We start from the raw sequence: 15,894 nt of genomic DNA, 5'->3' as shown, positions 1-15,894 counted from the left end.
AATAGGGGTGTCTGTCCCCGGGAGGGGCCCAGGCCTGGTGCCCAGCTCTGGAGCCCAGCAGGGTGGGGAGGGGGGGTTGCTGCTCTGACGCTGGGCTCCTTGCTTGTGGGTGCAGGGAAGCGGGGGCGGCGTAACAGCGTGGGATCGCTGGACAGCACCATCGAAGTAAGTGCCAGCTCCTGCCCCACTCATCCTCTGCATGAACCCTGCCCTGCCATGGAGCCCCAGAGGAGGAGGGGACCTGATGCTTCCCCCTCTTCCTTGATGGGAACCTCGAGGCTGCCTCTCCCAGCCAACCACTTTCTCCATCTGTCCTCAACTCTGTCTGTCCTCACTCTGCCTGTCTCTCAGTCTGTCTTCCACTCTCCCTAGCCCCTCTCAACCCCAGGGCCGACTCTGAGTTGAGATGCCCTTGGAGTTGGACCGTGAGAAGCTCTCACCTCCAAGTCCTGCTCTTTGAGCCTGAGCAAGTCACTCTGTGCCTCTGGGCCTAACATTCTCCCTGCCTGCAAAATGGGGATGAGGAGGAGGTACTACTAATTCTTCCTCTCCCAGCAGAGGCTCAGATGAGATAGTGGATGTGACAGAGGAGCTCTGCAAGCTGGGGAGCTCCGTGTACAAGTACAGGACCATTAAACTGGTTTTCATTATGCCATGGGGGTTCCTGTCTCCCCAGTTCCAGCCCTCAGGGACCGGGTGGAGTTTAGGGTTGGGGGTTTAGGAAGTCTAGACTGGCCTGACTTTCCCCCCTCCCCGCTTCCAGGGGTCTGTTATTAGCAGTCCACGCCCTCACCAGAGGATGCCACCTCCGCCCCCACCCCCGCCGCCAGAGGAGTACAAGAGCCAGAGACCGGTCTCCAACTCCTCATCTTTCCTGGGCTCCCTGTTTGGAAGCAAGCGGGGCAAGGGGCCCTTCCAGATGCCACCACCGCCAACAGGCCAGGCTTCTGCCTCCTCTTCATCTGCTTCTTCCACCCACCACCACCACCACCACCACCACCATGGTCACAGCCACGGTGGCCTGGGGGTGCTGCCTGATGGGCAGTCCAAGCTCCAGGCCCTGCATGCCCAGTATTGCCAAGGACCAGGCCCTGCCCCGCCACCCTACCTCCCACCCCAGCAACCCCCTCTCCCCCCACCTCCTCAGCAGCCCCCGCCCCTGCCCCAGCTGGGCTCCATTCCACCACCTCCCGCCTCAGCCCCACCTGTGGGGCCACACCGCCACTTCCATGCCCATGGCCCAGTCCCAGGCCCCCAGCACTATACTTTGGGCCGGCCAGGCAGGGCTCCCAGACGGGGGGCTGGAGGACACCCTCAGTTTGCTCCACATGGCCGCCACCCCCTGCACCAGCCCACATCCCCATTGCCCCTGTACAGTCCTGCCCCCCAGCACCCTCCAGCCCACAAACAGGGCCCCAAGCACTTCATCTTCAGCCACCACCCACAGATGATGCCAGCAGCAGGGGCCACAGGGGGCCCTGGATCCCGGCCACCAGGAGGCTCCTATTCCCACCCTCACCACCCCCAGTCACCCTTGTCACCGCACTCACCCATTCCACCCCACCCTTCCTACCCACCCCTGCCCCCACCCTCACCCCATACCCCACACTCACCCCTGCCACCCACCTCCCCCCATGGCCCACTGCACGCCTCTGGGCCCCCTGGCACGGCCAACCCACCCAGTGCAAACCCCAAGGCCAAGCCAAGCCGGATCAGCACCGTGGTCTGATGAACAGAGGGAGTGAGCTGGGGCCCAGGGAGGTCTGGGGAATCCACAAGAGGTTCCCAGTTTTTCCAAAATATATATACACATAAAGATGTCCTCCTCCCCACTTCTTCCCTGCCTCGGGACCCCTCCTCTAACCCTCAACAGTTGCCATGGGGTTTCCTTCCAGATTGAAGGATCCTTGCCACCTGAAGCCTGGATGCAGGGCTCTCAAGCTCTGGGGAGTGGCGAGGACCTTTTGGAGATCCTCCTCCTCTTTTCCCTGTCTCCATCCCACCCCCATCCCCAAGGTGACCTCAGACTTCTGGGCCAGTGTGAGCGCCCATCAGCTCTGGCTGGTAGAGAAGGGCAGGCAGGTGTCAGGAGCAGTAAAGGGTGGACGCTTCCCCAGAGCACCTCTAGCCACATGGGGCTAGGAGGGAGCTCTGTAGAGTTGTGGCCAAACCTCGGCTGACTCGGCCCTCTCTCAGACCTCAGGGCCTGACTAAACTCCTTCATGTGTCTCTCAACCTGCCAGAGGAACAGGGCTGTCAGTGCACTCGGTGGGTCCCCACTAACGCTGGCCCCCAAATGGGCAGTGCTTCCTCTCCAGAGCCAGCCTCTGTCCTCTCTCCAGTGGGCCCCAGCCCAGACCACTTCAGCTTCAGGACCTTGCCTCTCACGGCAACGTTCTTACCCTGATAAAAGTCCAGACAGGTTTGGGGAGGGGGTGCTCAGGTCTGGGATGAGAAGGGCACTGCCCTCCCTCACCCATATTGCATGCCCTCCCATTCCCTTACACCGACCCCTCCTACAACTGAAGACAATGCACTTTACAGATCTTGCCCACATACACCTCGCCGGAGCAGGGCACCCAGCATCAGCCCTGGGGAGAGACGCTCCCAGAGGGCCACCATAAGCCCAAGATGTCCTTCCTGAGGCAGATTGAAGCCATCAGAGCAGGGGCTGGGAGCCAGGATGCCTGAGTCCTTCTGTCCGTCAAAATCTCTGCTGCCTCTCCAGCCCCCTTTACAGCCCTGTTTATTTATTATAAATATATTTTTTACAAGCCCCAGCTCCTCTTCTTGCCCCGTACATCCAGCTCCTTTCTCAGCTCCTGCCTCCCTCTCCCCCCTCTACCATGGGCTGCAGTACAGACAGACAGACCCTGGCTGTATAAAGGTCCAGAGACCCAGGGGCTTGGGGGTGGGGGAGGGCAGCAGTGGGAGGGGCTGTATGGAGAGGAGCTGGGGTTCAGGCATTGTCTTTTTTCCTCCTTGTATATAAGAATGTATATTTGATGCCTCATAAAAGACCTTGTGCTCACCTCCCGCCTCTGCCTCCTACTTATGCCCCCTCCCCCAGGGTGGAGCCCCTGGAGAGAGAAGCCTTAGCCCAGGGAGGTGAGGAGCTAATGGTAGCAGCTCAGGCAACTGGGTGGGTGAGATGCTTTGGTTGGGTGGGAGGTGGGGATGAGGGAGATTTCCCTCTCTCAGCTCCTTAATGGACCACAGCGGCAAGGGTGTGGGCTTTGGAGTTGATCCAGTTCCAGTCCTGAGGTTTTCCCTTCTGAGGCACACACACTCAGGAGAAGCACCCTCTGGGTCTCAGTTTTCTTAATTTAAACCTTGAGGTGATAAAGCCGTTGCCACATGGAGTAACGATGATGACATGGCGGTAATGGATATCAAGCAGATAGCATGGAGTAGGTGCTTGGGAGGTTAGTTCCCTGCTCTTCCTTTCACAGGTGGGATACTTCCTTCTGCTCTTGTGCCATCTGTGCTTACCCTTCTTGTGGCTGCCTGGCTTTGCCCTGGGGCCCTCCCCACTGCCCAAGGCTGGCCATGTTTCTGTCCTTGAGGGTAGGGGGGTAGGTGACCTGGGCCAGGAAGCCAGGGGCTGGATACATCATAAGAACTCTTTTGTGTATATACTTATGTTGTTAGATAGCAAATAGCTGGATTCTCTTTAGTTTACACGGGAGGACACAAGTCCAGAGAAGGGAAGGGTCTTTTCCAAGGCCACACAGCAAGTCAAGATGGGGGTTCCTGATTTCTAGGCCAGTCCCCCCAAACTGCCTCCCTATGAAATGAACATGTTTTCAGCACCACAAGTTATGTCCTGGGTCTTGGGAGAGCCCAGTAGGAGTGGGCCAGAGCACTGGCTCTTGGTTAGGGTCAGCAGGGTCCCCAGAAGCAGCAGTCAGTAAATATGTTTGGTGCTTTCTTAGAGTCTGGAATAGCATCTAAGAGGGAATGGTTTGTATGGCCTGGAATAGCACCTAAGAGGGAATGGTTTGTATGGCCCCACTCTTTAGCAGCTTGGACCGAGGCCTTTGTTTTCTTCTTCATATGCACATTTGAGTGAGAGAAGCAGCTGGGGCCATCTAACCATTTGATGCCGCCTCCAGGACCCAACCTGAGCGTTGGAGGAGCTTAGATGTGGAGGTTTCAGAATGAAATCCAATGAGCATTTTTTAAAAAAATTTGTTTTAAGTTTATGTATTTATTTTGAGGGAGACAGAGACAGTGCAAGTGGGGAGGGGCAGAGAGAGGGAGAGAGAGAATCCGAAGCAGGCTCTTGTGCTGCAGAGTCAGCCACGGGGCTCAAACTCATGAAACTGTGAGATCATGACCTGAGCCAAAAGCAAGAGTCGGACACGTAACCGACTAAGCCACCCAGGTGCCCAAGTGCTCCAGCATTTTTTTTTCTTTTTCTCTTCCTTCCTCTCTTTCTTTCTTTCTTTCTTTCTTTCTTTCTTTCTTTCTTTCTTTCTTTCTTTCTTTCTTTCTTTCTCTTTGGTTTCTTCCCTGGTGGGCCAAGCTGGACTGCCTTTAGTCACGCCCCATTCTCCCACCTTCAACTTCATGCTGGTTTTGTCTTCCCAAAGCTTAGCTTTTAGCACTCAAATCCTGGCTCAGTCACAGACTTGACTGTGTTGCCTTTGGCAAGTCACCTAGACCCTCAGAGCCTGGCCTTCCACCTGTGAAATAGGAATAATAATCTCACAGGAAAATTGTTAACAGATGCATATGAAATGTCTCCCTCCTGCCAGACGCACAGTAAGCTGTTCTCTGCCACCTACAGAAACGAAAGCAAACTCCTTGTCTTGACATTGGAGGTCCTCCACCGCATGGCCCCAACCAATCTCCTAATCCTCATTCCTCGCCCACACTTTGACCACCCACTCACTGTTCCCTGAAAAGGCCTGTGTGTAATTTTCAGACTCTATTTTACCTGTGCCTTCCTGCTCCCTGCCCCACCCCCAGAAAAGGTGCCCCCCCCCAATACTCTGGTTTTCTCACTGTTGTTAGATGAGCTTAAAAGACCCATCCCTTACAAAGCGTGCCCTTGATCATGTCCTCTGAGATCCTTCATGTCATTACCTTTCTTCCTCACCAGGCCTCAAGGGTGACAATGGTCTGAATCATCTCTGTCCAGAGCATTGCACAGCATAGATGACCCTGAAATTTTGTTGATTTGAATGAATAGTTCTTTCCAAGCTAAATCTTAGGTATCTTTGCATTGGTTAGCTTATTGATTGGTGCAACCTGTATACCAAGCTTTTGGTCCCCCTGGGACCTCCTCATGCCTCCTCCAGATATTTCTGATGTTCCCCCCTCTACCCTTCACTGGACTGTCCCTGCCCCACCCTCTCCCACTTCCCGGCACCTCACCATCCAGACTGTGGAGGGGTACTTTGGCTCCTTACCTCCCCATTTCTGTGAGGGCCTGAAGACAAGAAGCCTAGTGGCTATCCGGCTCTCAAAGGTCCTACTGCCAGTCTCTTTGGGGACGTAGATGGGGAGGGACAACACATAACAAAGGACAAAGGTCCTAGACTCTCACAGAGTCTTTGTCCTAGACCAGTGCTGTCCAATAAGTCTGTGATGATGGAAATGTCCTATATTTGTGCTGTCCAGTACAGTAACCCCTAGCACATGTGGCTACTGGGCACTTGGGATGTGGCTAGTGCCACTGACGAACTGAATTTTTAAATTTAAATTTAAATAGCCACATGTAGGTAGTGGCTACCATATTAGTTCAGGACAAGACCCTCAGGAATGTACATTGGGATAATGTCCCTGGGGATAATGTCCATGCAATAGGTACAGTCCCTGAAGGGAGCACAGCACGTGTGGGGGGAGCAAAGAAGGGAAAAATCCAAATTGGGGTCGGCGTGGGTGATTGGTGGGCAAGGAGGGAACTGCCCTATTAGCTGTGTCTTGAAAGGTGAGTGGCATGGGTGGGGACGCCTGGCTGGCTCAGTTGGAAGAACATGGGACGCTTGATCTCAGGGTCATGAGTTTGAACCCCATGTTGGGTGTAGAGATTACGTAAATAAAAACTTAAAAAGAAAGAAAGAAAAGAAAAGTGAGTAGGAGTTATCCTGGTAAAGAAGGGCATGTGTCAGAGGGAGCAGTGTGTACAAAGGCCTGTGAGTGTGTGATGTATGTGAGTGTGTGATGTGTTAGTGGCATACTGAGAACGGAATGGGAGAGGGAAGCCCAGGTGGTAGGCATAGCATATCCCAAAGCACAGAGGCTGGCAGTCAGTGTACCCTCACTCCTCTGTTGCCAACCGGTTTTTTTCACCAGAGCCTCATGAGGACCTGAAGTAAGAGCCCAGGGATACATTAGCCTGTATAGTGTCCCCACTGTAAAGTTACTGTTTTTCCCTTTGTAATAAATGAGAAACTTGTGGAGAGCTACATTGAGATTATGCTAATATCCTGTTCTCCTCGAACTTTCACTCACAGGTTTTAGTATTCAATGACAATTCTCCAAGTTGCCAAATGGTGATTTTCAAACGCCACCATTCCTTTGACATGGATTAGTTGGCTCTCCACTATAAGGGAAAGCTTTCCCTTCTTCTACATGTATTTGTTTATCTCCTCATGGACTTTTGGTTGTCTATTGTATTCAGTGGGTTATAACACATTAATATTTGATGTTCAAAAATGCCCCAGATGTGGCCAGCAGGAGGCCCTCCAAGCTGGCTCCTATATCCTCTTGGTCAGTCTCCAACTTTCTTTGAGCATTTCCTAATCTTCTGGCACCACAAGATGCTCCAGGCCCATCATGTACTTTCCCTGCCCCAGTCTTGGAATAAGCCACTTTACCCAAGGAGCCCTGGTCCTTTTTAGTGGAGAATGGCATTTGGGAACCAAGATTTGGGCCAAGATTTTAGGGTTATAGGTGTGTTTTAAGAGTTTACTTTTTTACTTGGAAAAAGTCTGAGCATCTGTCGATGATTTTCTTACTCCATCCTTCCTTTAAGGAAAAGCTTTCCCCTTTCCCTCATTTTATTTATGTATATCAGTGTGAAGTCATGAATTTTTATTTCACTCTTCAATGAATTATAATCCACTATCATAATTCATTTGGAATTATCATTATTTTGAATATATATTATGTGTATGTATGTATCCATGAGTTCACACAGATACCTTGATGCCTTTAGGAGGCTCTTTTAATAATCCAGGCTAGAGATAATAAATGGCTCTCAGGGGGATAGAAGATTAGAAAATGGCATGAGAAGGGGATGGATGGATTCCACAGCTATTTAGTTAGAACTCACAGCTCATACCTACATCACTAGAAGGGACCCTATTTTACAAATCAAAAAAGTGAGGTACAAAGTCACTCTCATCCTGTTCATCCAGAAAACCTGGATTGGATGAGTGTGGTCGAGAGCCCAGCCAAGGCTCCAATCACTGCCCTGCACCAGCTCCATGCCAGACTCTCTCTCCAGGTGGGTAGGTGAGGCCAACCTAGCCCCCAGCCCAGGGTGGGCTCCCTGATGCTTCCCAATTCTTAACTCTGCAGTTCCCAGATGCAGATTTATCTCCAGCAAGACCCAAGGGTTGGGAAAGGAACCCGTTTCCTGAGCACTTTATTGGGCCTGGGGGTGGGTGGGTGTGGGGAGCACCATCCGAGACTTTTACAGCAGTCAGAGAGACCTGGGTTTGAATTCTGGGTCTTCCACTTACTAGCCATATGACTTGGTAAGCTTCCCTGAGCTTCAGTCCCCTTATCTGTAAAACAAGGATAACAATACCAATGTCAACAAGGATAACAATACCAATGTCATAGCAGTCGGCCCTTGATGAACGGCAGTTATCATTATCTCTCATCTTCATAACTGCCCTGTGAAGAAAGGATTATAGAGCCTCACTGGATAAGTGAGAAAATAAAGGCTACAGGAAATGAGGTACTTTGCAGATCTCAGTTGGTAAATGTCAGCTTCAGGAAAGCAGGGACCATGTCTGTCTTGGTCACCATTATATTCTCAGGCCCAGAAAAGTGCCTGGTGCATAAGAGGAATTTAATAAATATTTGTGAATGAATGAATTAGATCTGACTGGCTTCAAAGACTCTATGCAATTTCCATTTGCCCTTCTGGGATGGTGGGGATGGCGTCTGGGCTAAGGACCTCAGAGAAGGCTGAGCTAGGACCCCAAACCTGGTCTCCTGACTCCTGGTTCATGTTCTTTGCCCTTCAATGAGCTGCATCTAGATGGAAAAGCTGAACTTCCTTTAGCCTAGGATTTGGCATATCTCCCACCTTCTGCATTCTCCTTACCCTTCTCCTGCCCCATCCTATTCCTGGTGAGAAAAATAATAGGAAGAACATTTGACCAGGAGGTAGCAACTTCCTGTGTAACAGTGGCCAAGTTGTTTAATCTTTCTAGAATTTAGTTTCTCATCTATAGAATGGGTAAATTGACCTACATCTTTCCCAGGACAAAGGTTAAGGGAAATTGCAAAGATTAATAATAAGTGAAATAATTAGGCCTATCTGACCCTAGGGTGTGAGCGCCTACTGGTGTGCACCGCTCTACAGATAGGATGTCTTTAGCTCAGTCCTGAAGTAGGCAGAATAATGTACCTAACTGGGACATGGTATATGATTAGGAACAGTTAACTGTTCCCTGCTTCAAACATATTTAAGCTTATAACAGATGTTTAATATACACAGAAAGTGTTTGCAAAGAGTATGTATTATTTTAGTCAATATATACTAAGGATGCTCAAAAATATACATTCATTTTTCTTTTGTTTACTCAACATTTACTGCTTACTATGCCAAGTGCTAAGGATGTATAAAGCCACATGGTCCCTGCCCTTAAGGAATTCAATCTAATGGGGGAACACAAAATAAGCACTTACACAAGTACTCTAATGTGTGAATAGTAGGTGTCCAAACTGTATGCAATAGGCCCACAATCATGTATAACATAATCCTCAAATGCAACAGATGCCTGATGTGTGGGCAAAGTACTGGTTTGATGCATGCAACTGGTTAGTTGCCATAAACCTATTCGTAAACTGCTCAATGAACATGCACACAATAGTAGATATACACATGGCAGGTACTCAAATTCATATGACAGGGCTATACACAATAAATACAACCCATGTACACAATGTTTGATAAGTACACTGTAGGCTTACAAATGGTAGGTGTTTCATACAGTAGGCATTAGTAGGCGGTAAATATGCTGTTGCTAAACATCCAACAGTTAAAATATATATACACTTAGGCTTATTTTATAGGAGTACCTTCCACAAATGTGTACACAATAAAAGTGCATACAGAACATTTGGAAGTGTTCATTAAAATGCTGACGGACAATGACTCTTTGGGGGGTATGAATGGAAGCCCCCATCTCTGAGAGGCCTCTACACATAACCTTGGATGAAATAAATATTTCCTTTCTCTCCTTGGGACCCAGGATTCCAAAAATCCGTAATTCCCAGGGGGTAAGCAACATCTTGTCTTCCTTCTTTCAAAGCCCCAGCGGTGTCAGCGCCTAGAGCTGGGAACTCCCACGTCTCCCTCAACCTGCATGCCAGCAGGCACCCAAAGCCGCCTTCTGAGGCCCACAACGGAAAGACCCTGGAGAAGAAAATGTTGGGGCGGGGCTCGCGCCAGGGCTGAGGTCATAAAGGGGAGAGCCAATTTGGACCCACCACCCACTAACGCCAGCTCCTCTTCCGGTCTCTCTTCATAACGCGCATGCGCATCACTGGCCTTTAAACGTGCGCCCCCGGTCCACCGGAAAAAGGTTCCGACAGTAGAATTGCGGTTTGCTCGTCCGCCACCGTGGTGGACTATTTGCTCTCAGTCTGGGAGGTACTTTTGCGTCCCTGCTTCCAAATAGGGAACCCATGCCTGCAGATTCAGCTAGGTCTCCATGGGATGAAAGTTTCTTAGAGCTTGGCCTCACGCAAGGTATACGAGGCTCGGAGGGACACACCGCGGAGGGATCCGGTTTGTTGTGGTGAGGTGGGGGGGGAGGAGACGCTGACAAACCAAGATGGCGGCGGCGGCGCCGAAGGCCGCGGCGGCTGGGAGGTAACTGTAGTGGTGAAGGCTGCGGTAGTTGGGAGGCAGCGGCAGAGTTTGGAAGGAACGAGGCAGGACGAAGAGGCGGTAGCAGTAGCGCCAGCTTGAGCCTCTCAGAGCGTGGCAGCTACACGCCCCCAAGGCCCTCGGCGGGCGGCGGCCGCCCCGCTTTAGGGCCTAGTCCCCGAGCAGTGCCTCGGCTTCATACCGCGGTGTCCGCCATGAGTCCTTAAGGGCGGTCCGAGCCCTCCAAGTCCTAGGGCCCACCATGGAGCCGGGGTCCGACGACTTCCTACCGCCGCCGGAGTGCCCGGTGTTCGAGCCTAGCTGGGCCGAGTTCCGAGACCCTCTTGGCTACATCGCGAAAATACGGCCCATCGCCGAGAAGTCGGGCATTTGCAAGATCCGCCCACCCGCGGTAAGTCCCGGGGTCCGTGGTCGCCGGCGGCGAGGCCAGGGATGAAGAACTAGCGTAGCTGGTGGAGAACTCTGGGGCGGAGGGCAGCTCGAGGTGTGGAGAAATGGGGGTGGCTGGGACCGTTGTGGATGTGGCGCGGGTCGGAGCAAGGATGATGTGGCGCCAGGGGTCCTCTAGCGGTGTGAGGCCCCCCAAGGGACCTGGGTCTCTGACCCATCCCCACTTTCACTCCGCCTTTCAGATTCATTCCTGGTGAGGTTCAAAACGGGGATGCCTAGTGGACCCGGGAGAGTTCAGAGAGGTATCTACACATCTCTCAGTTATCCCGGACCACCCAGGTCAAGGCTGTACCAAACAAGGCCTTTTTTCCGTTTATTGTCATCACTTCCCTCGAGGCAGGCAATGTGCTGTAGTGGAGAGATCACAGCTCTAAAGGGAGACAGACCTGAGTTCAAAATTCCACTGTGAAGCTTACTAGCTGTGTGACCTTGGACAAGTAACTTAATCTCTCTGAGCCTGTGAATTGACTCCCCTGAATGCTTATTTTGAGAATTGGATTAAGCTAGGTAGAGTCTCTGTGTAGTAGGCGCTAGATAAGTGGTAATTATTGTGACTGCGAAGGTGTTTGATGTGGTCATTGGTTTGCTCCTATGTGGGTTGACTCATATTTACTCACGCCCTGTCAGGCCAATCCATCTAAGATGATGTCCTGGCCTAGTAGATCAGGAAATTCTATTACAGGGAATGTTCTATCTGGCTCCCCTGAGATGGGATTAGGGAATTGTCCCCTTCTTTTCCTAGCTGAAGGCAATATCCTTCCCTGCACATCACCCCCCATCCCCCCAGACCTGGCTCCTATGGGTAGGCTTGGACCAGCCGACTTGACGGTGGGGTATGAGTCCTTCTCAGAAGATTTTGTACTGTGTTCTGTCCCAGGATGTAGCAGGTCCCAGAGGATAGGGTATTCTTGGACTCCCCAAAACAGAATGGAGCTATGGAAGTCTGTCTCCTTTAGAACACTTGATTTCCAGAGGTCAATGACAAAGGGCATATCTTTGTTCCTAGGCCTGGCTTCAGGGCCGCGAGAAGTCCCCCAAGGGCTAGGATAGGCTGCCACCTTGCTGGCATGGAGGAGAAATGATGGTATGTGTTGTTCAGTCACCACTTGGGATTCCAAGGACAGGAATTGAGTTTGGAACAGGGTGTTTTTGAGTAGGTGTCTCCTGGCTGAAACAGAATGGGAAGCCTCACTGCCACCTGAGGAGGGCACCACAGGCCTCCTTGTCCATCTTGGTGTTTTCTGGTGTTCAGCCACAGATCTAGGCTAGTTTCAAATGGATCTTTTGGGAGGTGTTGGGTATACTAATTTTTCCCTTGTTGGAGCCTGGCCATAGATCTTTGAGGTATCCTTGTTCATGGTGAAGGAGTGGCATTTGGTAGCGAGAAGTCAGAAAGGCTAGCAGAAAGGAGAGGCTGGAGTCCTGGGCAGCCTCAAGAAGGCACTCCCTGAAGTGGCCCAGCAGGCAAGGAATCGTATCTGACACAGAGGGTAGCTGAGGCCTGAATTTCTGTTTTTCTGCCTTAGACTTATTGGGCAGGCTGGCCTTGTGCAGGTGTTGATACCCTTCCTTGGGGGACCAGGAAGGGGAAAAGTGACACATCCCTAGTGTGTGTGTGACCTGCAGGAGGCCATCTTTTGTTATGCTTCTCTACCCCAACAGTGTACTTCCCTCAAATCCAGGAGACCTAGTCTCTCTGGTTTTGTTCAGTTTTTTCCTCTTGTAGAGCTGCTCATACGCCACCTTTAGGCAGCCAGGCCATCTAGCTGGAATTCGAAGCCCTTGCCCAAGTGGTGCTTCAGCCCAGGGTGGGAACCTGTGTATGGGTGGGTTCTTGGAAATTGGAGGTTTGCCTGAGGAAGGACGATTTGGGCTTTGAATTGCTAGACAGTTGACTGCTGCTCTTGGGGAAGGTGGGTGGGAGGAGAGTGTTGGTACCCTGGAGTAGACCCAGGGGATCTTGGAAGGCTCTTGCTTCCTGCATTGGGTAGCCAACTTTTTTATCACCATCCTAATAATACGGGTGTGTTTGGCACACAGGAGTAGGAGACTGAAGGCAGAATGAGGGAGCTCGTAGGTTCCAGGGAGAGCTGGGTGGGGGTTTGCTGGACCTTCCCCAGCTATCTGTTGCACCCACAGCTCCTGCTCTAGGATTCGGTTCTGCCATTTCCTGTCCGGTTGCTTGATGCTGTGCTTATTTTTATCCAGAACTTGATTCAGCAGGAAAGAAGGGTTCCTGGAGTTTTGGGTTTGAGTACCTTTCTACCTGCACTAAGGGGAGTGCCCTACTGGTGGGTGGCAAGAGGGCATGAGGAGCTTGTCTGGGCTTGAGCCATACCATTTTAGTCTCTTTTCTCTCTCTTTTCTTTTTCTTTTTTTTTAATTTGCCCCTGCTTCACTGAGCCCCAGGTGTTTGCTGCAAACCTGCTTCGGCTGGGGGGTTGGGGGATTGAGGGGAATATGTGTGCCTGCAAGTAAGAGTCCTCTGGCCTCTTTTCTAAAAGTGTGTGTGCAGAAAAGGCCAACAGCTTTTTCTTCTCTTTTACTACCCCCCACTTCCGTATGTATGCATGTGTGTATGAACACTGGTATCCTGGTGTTGTACAAAGCCTTGGACTGGAGGTCTGAAGACCTGGGTTCTAGTTTGACTCTACCACTAAATCAGCATGTGATTTTGGAGAAATCACAATTCATATCTGGGCCTCACTTTCCCCATTCATAAAATGAGAGCATTGGTCTAGGTTACTCTGGGTGGTTTTTACCACCCCAGCAGGAGCTAGGGCTTTGGGGAGGAGAGGACTGCATGGGAGGTTTTGGAGAAAAGGCCATCAGGGAGGGGCTCCCCACAGTTACCCTTTGGTAGGACACAACAAGCCTCAACTTGGCATGGCAGTCACCCCCCACTTCCATTATCCTTCCGCAACTTCCTTCTCCTCAAATTCTCCTATTCTTTGCGACCATGGTTGGGTATCCCATCACTAACCCTTTCCCCTGCTTCCCCCCCCCCCCCCTTTTCCTATACCAGGCAGGTGTTTGAGAGAGGACCCACAGGAAGCCTTCCAGACTGGGTGAATGATGCAGATTCTTGCTCCCCATCCCTTGCTTTTCCCTACAGCACATGTCTCAGGCCCTTTCAACTGAGAGAAGACATTAAAGGCCCGAACCTTTAAATCCTGGCAGAATTGGAGCTGAGCTACCCTACGTGTATATTAGGTGGTGGAGTTAGCTTAAGATACCAGGTCTTAAGGATGACTCCTTTGAATAACATTTTTCATTTGAAAACCAATTTAATTTGCCGTATCAGTATTATGAGGAAGCCAGGGCAAGTGTTCATATTCCCACCTTACAGATGAGAAAACAGGTTCAGAAAAGTAAAATCCCACAGCTAGTAAGTAGTGGAGCTAGAACATGAACCCTGGTCTTCTGACTCCAGATCCCTGTGCTTACCAGTACTTCCAGACTGTGTCCTACAGTACATGCCTGGGGAACAAGGAGTTAATGTGGATGTAGGGAGAGTTTGAGGTCAGCTGTTTTGGGCCCCATCTCTCTCTTTCTTGAAATCCTGGTGCTGTACTGTTGGAGGGACTTGGGAGAAATTTCAATGCTTGGGGCATTGAGTATGGACTTGAGGGACTTCTAGGGCCCTGTGGTGAGTTCTGGGGGGCAGGTAGTGGGTTGGGTGTTTGCCAAGTTAAAGGGCCTGGGGTGGCTAGAGGTCTGGGAAGGAACAAATGGGGTGCTGAGCTGCTTGTGGTGCCCTCTGGCCTTGCACTGTGCTGGAATAACTCAACTCCCTTTCCCCTCTGTGTAACCCCCCAGGACTGGCAGCCACCCTTTGCTGTAGAAGTGGACAACTTCAGGTTTACTCCCCGAATCCAGAGGCTGAATGAACTAGAGGTGAGAAGACTAGCAGCTGGTGGCGGGGTTGGATATGTGAACTCCGATTCCACTTCCCTCATACCTTCTTGAGCTAAGGTGCTTTACCTGACTATGCCTTTATTCTCTCTCCTGTGAAGTTGCATGGAGGTCATAGAGGAAGCTTTAGAGCTCTGTGTATAACCAAGAGCAGGAGCATTTAGGATCTCTAATATGATAGCTCAAAGACTAGGGACGTCCCTTTCCCTAAAGGTTTGCTACTTCTGAAAGTCCCCTGTCAGCCAGCCTACTGTAACTGAGTCAACAAAAGGGAAATAGGGGGTTGGCTGAGCCCTTTCATGCTTGGCCAGCTGAATGTGGTCTCATTATCCAATTCATCCACAATCCTGTGCTTCTGGCCTGCCTTCTATGGGGCTTGGTGAGGTGGGACATGAGGTAGAGGGGCAGGAACAACACAAGAACTGGTCTTTATCAAGGCTAGAATGGTTATAAACTTGGACAGGGGTCAGGCAGGTAGGCTTTTCCCTCTCCCTTTTCTGTACAGGAAGTCCAGGCTCTGTTCCAGGCTCTGTGCATGGATTGGTGAGGTTCTCCACTAAGGGCTTGAGAATGCCCTGGGATAATGAGAGTGTGTGCTTTGAAACCAGTTCCTAGGAAGATCCTGGAGTTCCCCAGGGAAGATACAGTTGAGAACTATGTTACCACCTTTTTCTCTCATTATGTATCCATAAACCTTACTAGATGCCCTGGGGAGGGGGAGTGTATTGGGCCCCACTGGAAACTTATGACCTAAAAGCTTCCTTGTTTCTAGACTACAGTTCCTCAACCTTGATGCTATTGACATTTTGGCCCAGATAATTTTTTGTCATGGAGGGACTATCCTATGCATTGTAGGATGTTTATCAGTACCCTTAGCTTCTACTTGTTAGATGCCAGTAATACCTTTTCCCAGTTATAACAATCAAAAATGTCTCCAGGCATTGCTAAATATCCCCCCAGGGAGCAAAATTGTTCCTCATTGAGAACCACTGTTGTAGGGTCAGTCTAGGAGCTGTCCTTGTCGGGGAAAAAAATCATCTCATGAATGGGGTATAAGTTCCTTAAAGAAATGGATCCTAAAGAAATGGATCTATGGAGGTGCAGCTAGTGCAAGGTGTCACCTAGCATGGGACAAGGGCAGGTTTTCTAGAGATACTGTGCTGGCTGTTGATGGGGAGGAGCAACGAAGAGGCCAAGATTGGAAAGCTAAGATGGAGGGAGTAGAGTTGCTAGCCTCTTCCAGGTTTCCGCAGTTAAATAGCCATAGGTTGTTTCTTTCCACAAATAGACCTTAGTTTTCCCCATCTATGAAATAGAACTGTTTCTGTTCTTATAATGGGATCTGAGCAAGGCGGTGAATGGTAGTGACTTATCTAGTTCTCCATAGAATTAGGCTATCTGACCAGGGCAAGGTGGTTCTAGACTTAGAGCTTTGGGGAGCCTTT

The 15,894-nt window shown here is 50.7% G+C and overlaps 2 protein-coding genes across 11 annotated transcripts in view; both read left to right on the top strand.

Annotated features, from left to right (window-relative positions):
* The window catches only part of IQSEC2 (IQ motif and Sec7 domain ArfGEF 2), a 42,800-nt gene extending 39,769 nt beyond the window's left edge, over positions 1–3,031 (top strand). The window contains exons 14-15 of the mRNA XM_047093655.1: positions 116–165; positions 764–3,031. Of these exons, the coding sequence (XP_046949611.1) occupies positions 116–165; positions 764–1,729 (1,016 nt within the window). The 3' untranslated portion in view covers positions 1,730–3,031. The remainder of the gene's footprint in view (positions 1–115; positions 166–763) is intronic.
* Positions 3,032–9,866: 6,835 nt separating this feature from the next.
* KDM5C (lysine demethylase 5C) overlaps positions 9,867–15,894 on the top strand; it is a 32,834-nt gene continuing 26,806 nt past the window's right edge. For 6 of the 10 annotated variants that reach the window (XM_047093603.1, XM_047093595.1, XM_047093599.1 and 3 more), the window contains exons 1-2: positions 9,995–10,475; positions 14,354–14,431. In XM_047093603.1, coding sequence (XP_046949559.1) covers positions 10,326–10,475; positions 14,354–14,431 — 228 coding nt within the window. In that variant the 5' untranslated portion in view covers positions 9,995–10,325. Of the gene's footprint in view, positions 10,476–14,353; positions 14,432–15,894 lie in introns of all 10 variants that reach the window. The other 4 variants (XM_047093604.1, XM_047093601.1, XM_047093600.1 and 1 more) reach the window with 2 other exon arrangements.

This window comes from Lynx rufus, unplaced genomic scaffold, assembly GCF_022079265.1.
Source record: "Lynx rufus isolate CCGP_SWC_20201006 ecotype Redwood Valley unplaced genomic scaffold, mLynRuf1.p SCAF_35, whole genome shotgun sequence".
Lineage (NCBI taxonomy): Eukaryota > Metazoa > Chordata > Mammalia > Carnivora > Felidae > Lynx > Lynx rufus.
Note: the sequence above shows the minus strand (reverse complement) of the source record. Positions and strands in the feature narration are given on the sequence as shown.